The sequence below is a fragment of the Meles meles genome, chromosome 8 (genome assembly GCF_922984935.1).
Source record: "Meles meles chromosome 8, mMelMel3.1 paternal haplotype, whole genome shotgun sequence".
NCBI lineage: Eukaryota > Metazoa > Chordata > Mammalia > Carnivora > Mustelidae > Meles > Meles meles.
In genome coordinates, this window is record NC_060073.1 from 78878427 (window position 1) to 78893421 (window position 14995).

The window sequence follows — 14995 nt, forward strand, 5'->3', positions numbered from 1 at the left end:
ATGTGAAAGATGGCTATCGCCTCACAAATACTAATGACTTCATTACCTTTCTTTACCTTGGCAGGTTGCATATACAGCATTATTTCCTGAAGACATTCCGTCAAATAAAATTATCCTGAAAGTCAGTGCCAAGGATGCCGACATTGGGTCCAATGGAGATATACGATACTCACTCTATGGATCTGGAAATGACGAATTTTTTCTAGATCCAGAAAGTGGTAAGGTGAACTGTATTCTTTGGGTAAATGCCATTGCTAATCCGTGAGAGAAGTTGAACTCCCATGTGGTCTCATCACTAGTGGGTAGTTAGCGTACAAGACCTATGATATGATGTCCTTGCTCTCTAGGACCCTAAAAAATGCTAGTCATGGTGTCTGAAGATGTATTTAGCCTATAAAATTTGCCCTAATTTTCCTTACGTTTATTACCATCAAGTAATCAGATGTGTCTATTTGGTTCTCCTGTTTTTCATATCTGTGATTTAGGCATCTGCTCTGTAAAGAATATAGAGTTACATCACAAATGTAAGTTGTAAACCAGACAGCAGTGCGTAGGAAGGAAGAGTCTTTCTCTCTTGAAATCCCTTTTGGGTCCCTTCCCAATGCTTATTAATACACTTGTCTGGTTTTTATTAAATATTCCTGCCTAGTTTCTCCAAAGCTATGAGCCTTCAGATTAGCCTTGATATTCAGGCAAAATTTATAAGGTCAAAGGTTGGGTATGTTAACGGCAGATGCTCACATCTGCATCAGAGGACCAGAGCTAATGGAAAAGACATTTCTTAATGGAGGTATGTAATTTCAGTGCTGTATACTGGATGGCTCATCCAATGGCAATTTTTAAATGAAGTGTAAAGACTGAATAATTTGCATATTTCCAATGTTGTGTTTGGTCCTAATGAATAATAACTAACTATTGAGTCTCCAAAGATGATGGCTTCTCCCTGCTCCTCTCCCATGTCAGCTGGGTCCTACTAGGAAGCACTTAGCTATACGGAAATATACTGCTTGGCTACATAGACCTAGCAATTATTTATTAAATAGCTAACATTCCTTGAGTAACTAGTAGATATAAAAGCACTTGATGGGATATCTGTGGTAGGCTGCAAAACCAGCCATGTCCACGGGATATCGTAAGCCAGTGGGAAAGACAGAACAGTAAGCTAATAATAATAATAATAATAGGCAGAATGAAATGAGTATCCAAGAATGGTATCAGGGGAGTTATATCTGGGCACAGAGGAAAAAGGAGCTGATATTCTCATAAGGGGGAAGAGGAAACTGGTTTTTAGAAGAGCTAGCATCTGAACCGAGGCAGGATTCTAGAAACAAAAGCAGGTTCCTGTAGGCCGAGGAGGAGACAGGAACAGAGAGCACAGCACAGCCGGGGAGGGCCGCTTATGACATTGTCACTGGCAAGAAGAGTTGTGGAATGGCTGGTGATGGGCGGAAGAACTGCAGGCCAATCGTGGAGGGTTCCTAAGGCCCCACTGAAAAACCCCTGGAGGTTTCTGAGCAGGAGAAGGAAATAGTCCAAACTGTGTTTGAGAACTGGCTGCAGCAAGGAGGCCACAGAAGGAAATTCTTTATAGATGGCTTGATTGGAAGAAGGTCTACTGATTATATTTAACAATAATTATACTTCAGGAGGCATACTTTTCGCGAAAACGTGTTTATTCAGGTCTGCCTCTGCTCGTTGCCATTGTCCATTGAAATTTAAACAACCACCTCGAGTCTCCACAGGGACAGGGACTTGTGCCCAGCACAAGCATAGATGATCCAGTGGATAAAGTACAGACATGACTTACCTGTCGATCCAAACTCTGCAAATATTCCTCCACCAAGAATCCTTCCCCCAACAACCATAAGCCCTTTTATATTCCGGCAAGTCAGGTTTGCCCCAACACGACAGAATTCCTTCCAGACCTTTTTCTGCTAAAACCAGCTTCAGCTTTGATTGTTTTCCTCTAAAAGATGGAGTAAAAAGATATTGAGTTTCTGGAAGCAGATACCCAGCCCCTTCTGGGTCTGTGGATTATTAACATGCCTGACCACAGGAGAACTAAGGATGCTTGTCCATTCACTATGCTTTTTCTGAATATCGAACAGAAATCTAGAAACATGTGTAGCTGGTCCCCAGAGCATGTCTTCAGAGGTTTCAAGGGGCATGGATCCTTCCAAGGTATCCAAAAGAAGGAAATCCTGATACTAGAGGTTTCACAATGGGATTAATTAATTTAAAGGCCACACAGTTGATTTGTTGTTGCATCGAGAATCCCATAAATGTTTCCCTGGTGCTTAACATTGAATTTGCTCTGTCCTTCGAAGTATGAGACACTTGGGTCAAATGTCATTGCTCCTTCCTGTGTTGGGGATTCTTTATAAAAGTGGTTCTCTGCTCTTCAAAGAAAGAGGGTTTTTTGAAAAGCCAGGCCATTTATTTTCACAGGTGAGTTAAAAACCTTGGCTCTCTTGGACCGGGAAAGGGTCCCCATGTACAGCCTGATTGCCAGGGCCACTGACGGAGGTGGTAGGTTCTGCCAGTCCGACATCCACCTGATCCTGGAGGACGTGAATGATAACCCACCTGTGTTTTCTTCCGACCACTACAATGCCTGTGTCTATGAGAACACAGCCACCAAGGCTCTGTTGACCAGAGTTCAAGCTGTGGATCCTGACGTTGGTAAGTCGGTTGCATTGATAGAATGACTCCATGTTTCATGCACTTGGCGTATCTTCACCTTTCCTTTGGTGTCACCAGCCCACCTGGGTTCTTTGGCATTAAACCAATGACCACGTGTCAGCTCTTCTGCTGATACACTTGCAGCAAGGTGTCCTCCCCACTTTCCAGCATCTAAAGAAGTGATGCTTTGAATTTCCTTGTCTTTTAACAAAGAGTTTGGGATTTGTTTGCTTTTTATAACCTTTAAAATAAAAATAATAGCTTTCTTATTTGCCCATTCCTCCTGAACACAGTTAAAATGCTGTGTCGTATGGCCAGCAGAATTCATTTCCATTTCTATAAAGAATTGCATCACATGCTTCAGCTGACATATGACAATCTCGATTTATGGGAGAGCCCCATAGTGCAAAGAACAATTACTAAATGGGCTGCCGGTCCAATGTCAATTTTTTTTTTAACTGCCACTTTCCAATAGTCTTTTGGTCACATAGATCCTCACATTACTAGGCAGAGCGAGGGTGGTGGAAGTAAGAAGGAATTTGAAGTGAAATTTGTTAATAAAGTTTGTGTTCAAATCCACTTTGCATAATGAGATGGTGAGTTAGAGAAGACTGGAGTTAATTGCTAGGTAGTCCTTTGGAGAATGCATAAGTTATTGAAGTGACTGCATGATGGAATGTAAATACAAAAGAGCATATAGAGAGCCTCTTGCGTGTGCATTTTAAGAGCTGTAAATCAGAGGACAAGAGAATGATGGGGTGTGTCTGCTATGCTAAACAGGCCTTTATAGAATTCAGTGTCTTATTGCTTAATTCTGAATTGAAAGAAAAATTATTGGACTAATGGAAAAGTAAATACATGATAATTAGTTGAAAACAAGCATAGAGCCCAGGGTCTCTGCATATTTCCCCTTCAAGAAATTAGTGGCTACTTCAAATTATTGCTCTTATCTCATTAACATAATTTTCCAGGCTAAGAACAAACCCTTTAAAAGTCTGCATATTATGTAAAGCTTGGTAAAAAATGGTGAGCAGGAGAAGACTCGTTTGTGATGTATAATTATGGAGTACCTACAGATACTCTTTTTTTTTTCCTCTTTGTAACTGTATTTCAAGTTCCTTCCAAAACAAGGCCCCAGGAGCACCCAGGTTCATGTATGTCCCTCACCTTGCTCCACCGCTGTCTTGTACAAATACTTTTTTTTAAAAGGAACATTAGAAAACATTCTCTCGACTTGTAGAAGGAGACTTCTGGGGGGAAAACATAAATGGAAATTATGCAAATAAATCTTTTAATAATTTACATTTGAGAATGTGTAGTTGAGCCACAGATGAAATGTTAAGATTGATTTTTACATATCAATTAAGTTATATTAAAATCCTAATTTTTAAAAATTGAAAATTTTCTACTCATTTCCTTCATGAAGGAGTTGGGTCAGCTCTGTCTCCCAGAGATTGAAGACAGAAGGAGCCTGATTAGTGCACATGGGAGCATGACCAGTGGACAGTGGAGGGATGTTATGGGCTCCCAGATGTGGCTTGTAGTGAAGAACATACAGTTAGCTCCTTCCTCCTTTTTACTTCTTCTGAGTTAGCCATCCAGGTTGGGAGTTGGGGCAGAAGGGATGACTAGACTCTGAGCCTTTAGCTAGGAAGAGATGATAAAGCCTTGAAAGGACCAAGACCAGAATAATGATCTCATCAGCACCTGCCTTTGCTCATTCGCACTCATTAGCCAAAGGCTCACGTTCAGCCCTTCAGGTAGACCCTGAGGTTGTGAGTGCTGCTCATATAATAAACATTCCCCAGCCATTGTCTGTCTCAGAAAAATTCTAGCATAGAAACCTGGTTTCTGTTTCTCTGTTTTCATATAACTCATTGAGCTATAAAAAAAAGAGAAGAACTGAGATAGCTAAGAAGAACAAATGAACACATGAAAATGCAGACTAGGCACCTGACCATGTCTCGGACACCAGGCTGAGGAAGTGGGTGTGCGGGTCCTGGCCAGAGTCTGCAGGGGGATTCCAACAACGGAGGCATCAGTCTCAGCTCTCATCAAGCCAACTCCTCCGAGTCCCTGGGCATCAGTGACTGGTGTGGGCCTTCGCCATTTTCTTTAGCAGCCCGATCAGAACACTTCCTTTCTCAGTCTGTCGTGAGGGACCACAGAGGAGCCTGAGCGGCATACTGAGATTACCAGCTCATCCAGTGGACAGTTCATCTTGGGGCCAAATTGAACCTCTGACCCGAAGCTGAGTTTGCACATTCATCATGAGACTGAATCCAGCCCTCTCGGGGCTTTAGTTTGGCTTAATAGTGTTCTAAAAAGTTTGACTCCATTGTCAATAAACATCAGGAGATTTTTTAATTCAAAATTCCAGTTTCTGGCATTTTATCAAAACAGCAACAGCCCTTGGAAGATTTCAGGTACACAGCTCCACGGTGGCAGGAGCTGTAGGAGAAGCAGGAGCCGTCACTCACCCACCCTATTTCCAGCCACTTCAATTATTTATGTTACTGCCTGACCCTCTGGGCCCCTTTGGGACAAGAAAATAGCTGATTTAAAAAAAAAAACAAAAAACTTTTATTTTGAAATAGTAAGAGGTTCACAGGTCGTTGCCAAAAAAAAAAACAAAAAAAAACTATACAGAAAGTCACATGTACCTTTCATCCAGCACTTTCCCCCAGAGAGGACATCTTGTGTAATGTAGCACACTACCTGATTTTGTGTGTGCGTGTGTGCGTGTGTGTGTAGTTCTATACAATTCTGTCACTTGTGTGGCTTCATGTAACCACCATCACAGGGTTCCCCCCGTCACTCCTTCATCACCACACCAACCTCCTGGTGCTTCCTTCCCAATCTCTAACCCCCCAGAAACCACTAATCTCCATATATATAATTTTATTATTGCAAAAACACTATTTAAAAGGGATTATATAGTTTATCATTTTCTGAGATTGGCTTTTTTCGTGAAACAAAGATCCATCCCAGTTGTCCATTCCCTTGAGATTCGCCCCAATTGGTTTTTGGTCCGAGGAAAGAACATTGGCTCCATCTGTGTAGATGATGGGACTGTTTGGTTCATGAAACTTCTTTTGTTCAGCATATTCTTTTTACCTGAAGTTATAAATTACTTCATCACCATTTAGCTACAGCATATACTAAGTCACTGTAAATTACAGAGAAAAGACAAGGGTATATTCCTCTGAAATCTGATTCTATAACTTCATGAATTCAAAGCTCTTGTATAGACTTGCTAAACTTTCATAGCCTGATTTTCTAATATGAAAAAATATTACTATATTTAGTCAAACACCTCTTTCCTATGCTAAATTCATTATTCATAATACAACCAGACTAATGTTAGTATAATTGCCTACGTTAGGAAAAAATCAAAACAGAGGAGAACAAGATAAATTCAACACCCATTTTATGAGCTCTAAGAAATAGTATGGCAACTGTCTAGATTTTAACATCAAAGCTTTAGTCTTCCTGTGAAACGGAAATATCCTCAATCCCATAAACTAATGGCATGACTTTATGACCTAACATGCTTAAAAATGTGATCCTTTGAGTAAAGATTAGGGGACCTTTTGTTACTACCTCTTTGGGGTTAATATCTCACTATTTAGTCTACCTCATTTAGATAGGAATTGTGTCCAGCTTCCTAATTTTGAGGGTTTTCTAAGCTAGCAAAGGAAACATGCAGTGGTGAAGATCAGAGCTAAAGTCTGTGACCATTTTAGGCAAAGTTATATGAAAATAAAATGTAAACATGCTCTGAAAAATATGCTATAGCTCAAGATTTATTGAGAGGACAATTTCCAACATATTTGAGATGCAAGAAGACATATTTTTCCTCTTATGAACCGGGGACATAAAACAAAGAAATGTTCTAATAAGCAACTCACTTACTTCTTTCTTATCAACTATTTCCTGCAAGGTTTGGAACATCTTTCAGGGATTTGAGAGAAACTTAGGGGCTCATAACACACATTACAATTATTTTCCTTTCAATTTAACCGAAATGCAGTGAGTAGCTGTGTAGAAGACACTACAGAAGGAAATGCAAGATTCTCGAAGATGAGGAATATGCAGTGCCAGGCCTCAGGTCACATGCAGGAGTGAAGAACATGAATCAGGAGCACACATACCTTTAACAAAAGGCAGAGCTCCCAGAGTGGATAAGATTTCAACAGGCAGAGGTAGGAAGGCTTTAGGAAGACAGGAACCATGAGGATAAAATTGTAAAGCTGGAACATGTGGACCCAACTCAATAATTGGGAGAGTATCATGTTATCCGGGATGGAAAGAAGTAAATGAGATGAGAAAAGTCGTCTGGGCCTGACTGTGGTGGTTCAAACAGGCCAAGATTATGTACTTAAACCAATCAGTGGAAAAGAGCCACTGAGTACTTTTGAGAAAAGAACTCATCAATCCTGGGTTTGGGAAATGCTAATCTGACAGAAGCCTCTAAAATGAAGGTGAGGAAAGCTCCCAGGAGGGTATTGAAAAAGACCACAAGGGCCAAAATTAGAGTTGTGGCTTTGGGATTTAAAAAGTAGGAGCATGGGCCATCGCCCAAAGTGACTCCCATGGGGTAGGAGAAAAGGGGGAGGGGCGGAAGGGGAGCAGCCCTGCCCACCAGCACACCAGCAGAGGCCATGGCTGGACCTCTCTGCTAGCCACACCAGGGCACCTACAGCTGTCATGGCCCAGCCACACAGTCCACACAGAGGACACCCCTGTATTACCTGATCCTGGACACCAGCAGGGGCCCTCTACATAAGGCCAGTCCTTCAAAACTGGGAGACACAGCTGATCCACCTAACACGAAAACAAACACAGAGAGGGGTGCCTGGATGTCTCAGTTCGTTAATCATCTTCCTTCTCCTCAGGTCATGATCTTGGGGTCCTGGGATCAAGCCCCACATCAGGCTCCCTGCTTAGCAGGGAGTCTACTTCTCCCTCTCTCTCTGCCTCCACCCCCCTTGCTCATGCTCTTTCTCTCTCTCAAATAAATAAAATCTTTAAAAAGAGAGCGAGAGAGAGAAGAGAAGAAAAGGAACACTGAGAGCCAGACAAAATGACATGGCAGGGAATATGTTCCAAATGAAAAAAATTTTTAAACCCTAGAATTAAAAGAACCAGAAATAAGCAATCTACCTGATAAGGAGTTCAAAGTAATGGTCAAAAAGATCCTCACTGGACCGAAGAGTGGAAGAACAGAGTGAGAACTTTAACAAACAAATAGAAAATATAAAAGAGAACCAGTCAGAGTTGAAAAATACAGTAACTGAAATGAAAAATAGAGGGAATAAGCAGCAGATTAGATGATGCAGAGGAATGAATCAGTGAGCTACAAGACAGTAACAGAAAGCACCCAAACTAAAGAGCCAAAAACAAAGAATTTTAAAGAATGAAAGTAGTTTAAGTGACCTCTGGGACATGTCCCCTCATGGGACATGTTATATGCAACATGCATCAAGCATGTTGCATATAACATTTGCATTATGGGGTACTCAGAAGGAGAAGAGACAGAGAAAGGGGTATAAAACTGATTTAAAAAACAATAGCTAACAACTTCACTAACCCAGGGAAGGAAACAGACATCCAGGTCCAGGAGGCACAGAAAGCCCCAACAAGATGAACCCAAAGAGGTTCACACCATGACACATAATAATTAAAATCAGCAGGAAGTTTGCTTCAAGGGCTTAAAGAAAAGTGAGAGGAATTCACCAAGAAATGAGGAGAAGAAATGCCTCTCCCAGTGAGGGCTGTATAGATGGTGCATTACATTAAGGAATGAATTAACAGAAAATACAGAAAGTCTCAGAGTCTTCCAGAATGATGTCTTTTCTTCTAAAGTGAATAGTTAGGTCCTCATATTAACAGAATAAAGGAAAGAGACAGAAAAAAGTGATGATCTTGTGGCAGAACTTTCCCATTTTGACCCAAATGTTTGTATTGCCGCAGCCCTCAGATTCTTAATTTCGTGCTGTCATTCACTATAATAATGTAAACTTGCTGTCCATGTTGGGGGTTCATTTTCTGAGTATTTAATGAGGGAGTTGATATCATGGCTCCTGTGCTGTGCTCTCATGGAGCAGATACCGGAATGAATTTGGTTTTCCAAAGCACCAATCTTGTCAGAGGAACTGAATGGCTGGCCCCGTATCTTGGAGCATTATTTGTTCCAAGAGGGTAGCTCCTTTTGAAGGAGCAGAGATTATTTATCGAGTAATGTTCATAAAAATAACCCATGAGGGTTGTTAAACAGAGATCTTTCTAACCAAACCACATTACATGGGTCTCTCCCATTGTTTTTTTTATCTCTACTAACTCATTCTAGCCTCGTGTATGTGCCACTTACTGAGAGCCATGAAAAGCGATTTGGGAAGAAAAGCCAAGAAGGGAGATAAGTTCTCAGCAAAGTATTGTGGAGTAGGTGCTGGAACTATGACAGAAAAGCACGCTGAGAGCTCTGGGCTAGCAGATTCCTACATCTTCATGGGACAAACTCAAGGGAGTGTCATTCACATCAATCTATAAGGATCTCACTGCATCCTTAGGCTCACATGGCCTTTCCTTGGTGTGTGCAGTAGAGAAGTAAAGAGCTCTCTCTGTCTTCCTCTTCTTATAGACCACGAATCTTATTAAATCAGGACCCCACCCTTATGACCTTATTTAACTTAATATCTCCTAAAAGCCCCATCTCCAGATACAGTCACACCAGGATTAGGACATAAACATATGGATTTCGGGGAGACACAATTCTGTGCATAGCACTCTGTCTCTCTCCTTTGAATGACTCACCCTGGAGAAGAGAGCTATGATATTGAGGCAGGTCTGTGAGAAGCCCACATGACAAAAGACTGAATCCCTATTGGCAACTAGATGAGGGAGCTTGAAAGTGGACCCCTACCTCCGTTTGAGTCTTCAGATGAAGGTGCAGCCCCACTCAACAGGGAAATGAGAAACCTTGAGTATAGCCAGCCAGCTAAGCCATGCCTGGATCCCTGTCCCCACAGAACTCATGAGATACTAAATATTTGTTGTTTCATGCTAAGTTGTGAGGTGATTTGGCATGGAGCAATAGAGAATGAGCACTTTAATGCAAGTGTATGGGCCTTCTGAATTCTGTCCACATATACTTAAGAATCCCTTGCCATAGCCATTACCCTCCCACAGGCTCCACTCTGGGAGGAAGAAGAACTGTCGTACAGGGCAGTGGCAATAAAAACAGGGCCCTCCCTCAAGGAGGAGTGGTTCAGCCAAGCTGAGAACCTGTTGCTTTGTTGTGGCATGGTGAGTGGTGATACCACAGCATTGGCTGCTCCTTGTCGCTGTTCTCATGATTTCCTGGATTTTCTCTGGGGCCATAGGCATCAGACCCTAGCAGATCTTGAGATATTACACTGGAAAGGTCCTGAAACAAAATCCATTCAAAACCTTTCTTTTCCCTAGGAAGAAACTGAGACCCCTAGATAAAGAGATGTAACCAAGATGACTTTCTTAGTGGCAGAATGAGGTCTAAAAGGAGGGTTTCCTGACATCTCAGTCCAAGGTTCTTTTCTGTATTCTAGTAATTTCTATCAGATGACTCAAGAGGAATTCAATTCTGATTCAGCCTGTATGCTCTTAAATACCATTTTTCTATGTCTTTCCTAATGCCTTAGAGCTTGTTACCTCTAAGCTGCATAGGTCAATGATTTAATGTGGTTTTTTTCTTCCCCAAAGCTCTGTTATTCTCTAAAATATTAAATCTTTGAAAGTGGCTGAGGGACTATTAAAATTTTCATAAAAATTAAATAATCCCCCTAAAGACTTGGAGACATAAGCCATTTCTGGACCATGTTGTGGCTGAAACCCTTTGTCTCTTGGGGATATCAAAAAATAAAATGTTATGCTTAAAGTCTGTCTCCAGAGAGTCCCAAATGCGACACATGTAATCTTATTATGGCCAAAAAGCCACTGATAGTCTCACCTCAGATGGAGAAACTGAGGTTCAAAAAGTTTAGGTCACTCCTCTTAAGCCATCTGGTCTACAGAGGGTGGTTCTGAGCAAAGGTTTCCATGGCCCCATAAAGCTCTGAATTCTTGAGCTCCCACCAGCATCAGGATACCTTCTGCAGTCTCTGTGGCTCGATGGTGGACTGTGGCATCCTATCTCCTCACATTTGCCTGTCACTTTGGGAAGCAACATCCTACAGTGGCTTTGGGAGGAGACCAGATGAAATATTGCAGTTCCAGCCTCTACTAACTGTCTCACCTTAAATAAGCTCCCCGGCCCTTTTGAACCCCACTTCCTCCCTGAAAAAAATGGGAGATACAAATTCCTTGTTTTCCCACCAGACCATGAGCTCTTGGAGGGCTGGGACACTGCCTTCTGTGTCACCAGCCCTGCCATGGACCAGCCAGCCAATACATACCCCATACCTGTCTGCTGAACTGCCAAGTTTTTGGGTGAACCATGTGAGACATTCCATCATAACTTCTAATGTCATGTCTAGTGCGTATGTGGGTCCCTTCTGCCACTCACAGAGCCTCAATTCCCTCGTGGAGGAAGCCTCGGTTGCTGGAAATTAATCTCTCCGTATCCATTGGGAAGAATGTGAGTGCTTTCTGTCTCATGGGGCTTAATTTGGGACCATGAAATGACCCTCTATGCCTAAGAAAGTAGGATCCCTTCAGTTGATTAGAGCCGTACAAAAACTACCCCCTCCCAAATTCCAGGATCCAAGGCCAGAAGAAAAATAACACACAAGAGTCAAACAAACATGTTACAACCCTGACTGTGCATTAGAATCCCTTTGGGAGTTTCTAAAAATAAACACAAACAGCTGAGTGCTCCATCTCCAAAATCTGATTCAGAAAGTCTGAGAGAGGTCTCGGTAAGCACTTTTTTCCCTCTTTTTGACTGTGTTGCCTTCCTGGTTTAGAAGAGTTTGCCTTAGTCACATATAAGTTGTTATCATTATTATGTTTGTTTTTTTTTTTAATCCCGTTTCTTCCAGGGATGCCTGGAGGCTCAGTCAGTTAAACATCCAACTCTTGATTTCAGCTCAGGGTCGTGGGAACATGAAATTAGATCGAGCCCTGTGTCAGGAGCCTGTGCATGGAGCCTGCTTGGAGCCTGCTTGAGATTCTCTCTCTCTCCTTCTCCCTCTGCCCCTCTACCCACCCCCACTTGTAGGCATGCTCTCTCTCTCTTAAAAAAAAAAAAAAAAGCATAAATAACAAAATAAAATAAAATCCAATTTCTTTCAAGCAGGGGATCAAAACCAATAAGATAGCAAATTCCTTCCAGAAAGGAATATATTAGTGAAGGGCTTTAGCACCATCCGCTATAGTTAGGGAATTCAGATTTCTAACAGTTGATGGTAGTGATTCATTGCCACTTACTCACCCATTCATACAGGGCTTCACTCCTGGGTCCCATGAGGTTGGGTAACAGCTTCTGAGCTCCTCCCTGGGTCAGTCCTGATCCAGCATGCAGGGATTCAGAGTATGGGTTTACAAGAGTGCTGGCATCCTGGGGAATTTCCACTTACTGCTGAGCATTTTGTGCAGACACCATGGACCCCCACTTTTCCTGCCCCTTCAGGGTATGTTGGGGCTCAGTGGAGTGTGCTCATCAGCTTTGCATCAGCATACTCACTATCATTTCACCTGTGAAGCCTCCTTGACAGACCCATGATGTTGTCCATCATCTGTGGGGAGCTCCCTAAATAACTTCTCACAGATTACAAAAAGCTCCCCACTCGGACAGCGTCTTCATCCCACTCCTCCAGTCTTCCTCCTCTCTCAGCTAATTCATCCATTCACTTATGCCCAGCTTTCCATTTACTCTAGCTCTGTTTATCATAGCTATGGTAATTTGCTAGTGGTTCTGAAGATAGACAGCGTTAGTTTCTGCCCTTCTAAACTTCCTCATTTAACAACACTGAGCCCTTTGCCCTTCTGTGAGCACCCAATATCATCATTCTTGACTTCACGTGTGTGCGCCTCACTGAAATGCCCCTTCTTCTCATCACTTTTCCACTTTGGTACTCCCAGCAACTCCTATCTTTCCTTCATGACTCAACTGAGTTGTTTTCTTCCGTGGGAAATGTCTATTGGCCGTCCCTCTCCAATAATCAACTAGATCCAGGATTGTCTCCTGACAGATGGGAGACATTGAGGGGCTGTGGTTCTTCTGTGCACTCCTAGTGTCTACCCTGAGGCAGGAGTTCTATGAGGATTTATTGGATGGAAGTGACTTATTGGAGAGATGAATGATTGATCCAGTAGTCATACATAACAACCCTCTTAGGAAACATTTTTAGTATTATCGCATAGAACATAGAAGTTCTATGTTCTGTGTTCGCATAGAACATAGAAGTTCTATACACCAGTAAAGTCAGAGTTTCAAGTACTTTGATGAATTCATTTACCTACACTTGACTCTCCTGGGCTTAGGAAAGTGCCAAGCCATAGATGGTTGAGAGGGTTTATGTCTAGATGAATTGCAGTTTTTGAGGTATCATGGAAGGTAGTGTTACTCACCAGCGGGGCTAGCTATATGGGAGTGCAGCCTTTGCAGGTGTATAGGCCCCTTACTTAGAAGCACACCATGTTGGTTTATCACTCTGCTGCGGCTATGCTGAACTTTACAACTTTTGTAAAACAAGGGGCCTTGTGGGGCGCCTGGGTGGCTCAGTGGATTAAGCCGCTGCCTTCGGCTCAGGTCATGATCTCAGGGTCCTGGGATCGAGCCCCGCATCGGGCTCTCTGCTCCGCGGGGAGCCTGCTTTCTCCTCTCTCTGTCTGCCTCTCTGCCTACTTGTGATCTCTCTCTGTCAAATAAATAAATAAAATCTTTAAAAAGAAAAAAAAACAAGGGGCCTTGCATTTTTATCTTTCATGGAACCTCTCAATCATGTTGCCAGTGCTGCCCAGCAGAGCTGGTACCAGCCCAACTGGAGAGTTCCCAGGAAGTCTGTGGTATTATCAGGATCTCTCCAACCCTGACTGGGGCTGTCTTCTGTCGTTTTTGACGATTTTGGGGATTCCTGACCCCAGAGTTGGTATCTCGCCTGGGGGAATGCCCCAGTGTCCGTCATCACCCAATGAAAACCTTGTAAAAGGCACTTAAAACGGAAAAAATCAAGAGAGTCTATTTAAAGTCTAACTTGAAAAGTAATTGCAATTCTATGGACCTCTTAATGGCAACTTTCTTTTATTTTCTATCATCTGAATGCCTGTTTTAAAGATATAAAAAAGTGGTCAGTTTGAGCTCTTTCTCTGTAATGGGATTTTACTTGCCTTCCACAAACAATGGGAGGAGATTTGAGGGTAACCATTTTCTACTACTTAATTTAAGGATACAAAATAGCTCAAAACAGTGTATCACTTGAAATAATAATGAAACCTTGACCAAAAAACATTTTCTAAGTAAAGTCAGTGTGTTTAGGAGCACAAGAAAAAAATGAGGAATGGAAATACCCAGAAAAAGAATCCTTATACAATATGTAAGTATCCTTTTCTACAAGTACTTCAAATGACATGTATGTTGAGAACTGAACTGGCCTGGAAAATAACTCGGAAATTTGACTGTTTTCCCAAATCGGTAGTAAATTTTCCATACATGATTTTTATAATAGTCCTTTTACTTGCTAGAAACGTGATCTATGTCCACTATAAAACCTAGAAAGATAGGCAAAAGGAAAAACAAGTCAATTCTAACCACTGTTGCTGTTTGGATGAAGTCTCTTCCACCTTTTTTCTTTAAAAAAATGGACTCAAAAACTAGATTTTTTTTTTTTGTAACCTCCTCTTTTCACTGGCTCAGAAACGTAGTTCTGTGTCGCTCTATATTCTTTCACGTTCTTGTATGGTGATGTATGTTGTATTCTGTGATATGAATGTACTGTAACTTATTCAGCCAGTCCTCATTCTTGGACAATTGCATAGTTGCCAATTTTATTCGCAAATGCAAATATACATTTGGCAATAGTTTCTGTATATATTTGTGAATGTTTTATGTACATCTTTAAAGATTTTATTTATTTACTTATTTATTTATTTATTTTAGAGAGAGAGGGTATGTGTGTGTGTGTGCACGTGAGCAAGTACAAGGGAGGGGCAGAGGGAGAGAGAGAAAGAGAGAGAGAACCTCAAGCAGACTCAGCTCCCCACTGAGTGTGGATCCCGACGCAGGGCTTGATCTTACGACCCTAATATCCAAGAGTTGGATGCTTAATCAGCTGAGCCACCCAATACATTTTTTTTTTAAAGATTTGATTTATTTATTTGACAGAGAGAAACACAG

The 14995-nt window shown here is 41.8% G+C and overlaps 1 protein-coding gene across 1 annotated transcript in view; it reads left to right on the forward strand.

Annotated features, from left to right (window-relative positions):
- The window catches only part of FAT3 (FAT atypical cadherin 3), a 662119-nt gene that overhangs the window by 576462 nt on the left and 70662 nt on the right, over positions 1-14995 (forward strand). The window contains exons 12-13 of the mRNA XM_046016531.1: positions 65-218; positions 2449-2682. Of these exons, the coding sequence (XP_045872487.1) occupies positions 65-218; positions 2449-2682 (388 nt within the window). The remainder of the gene's footprint in view (positions 1-64; positions 219-2448; positions 2683-14995) is intronic.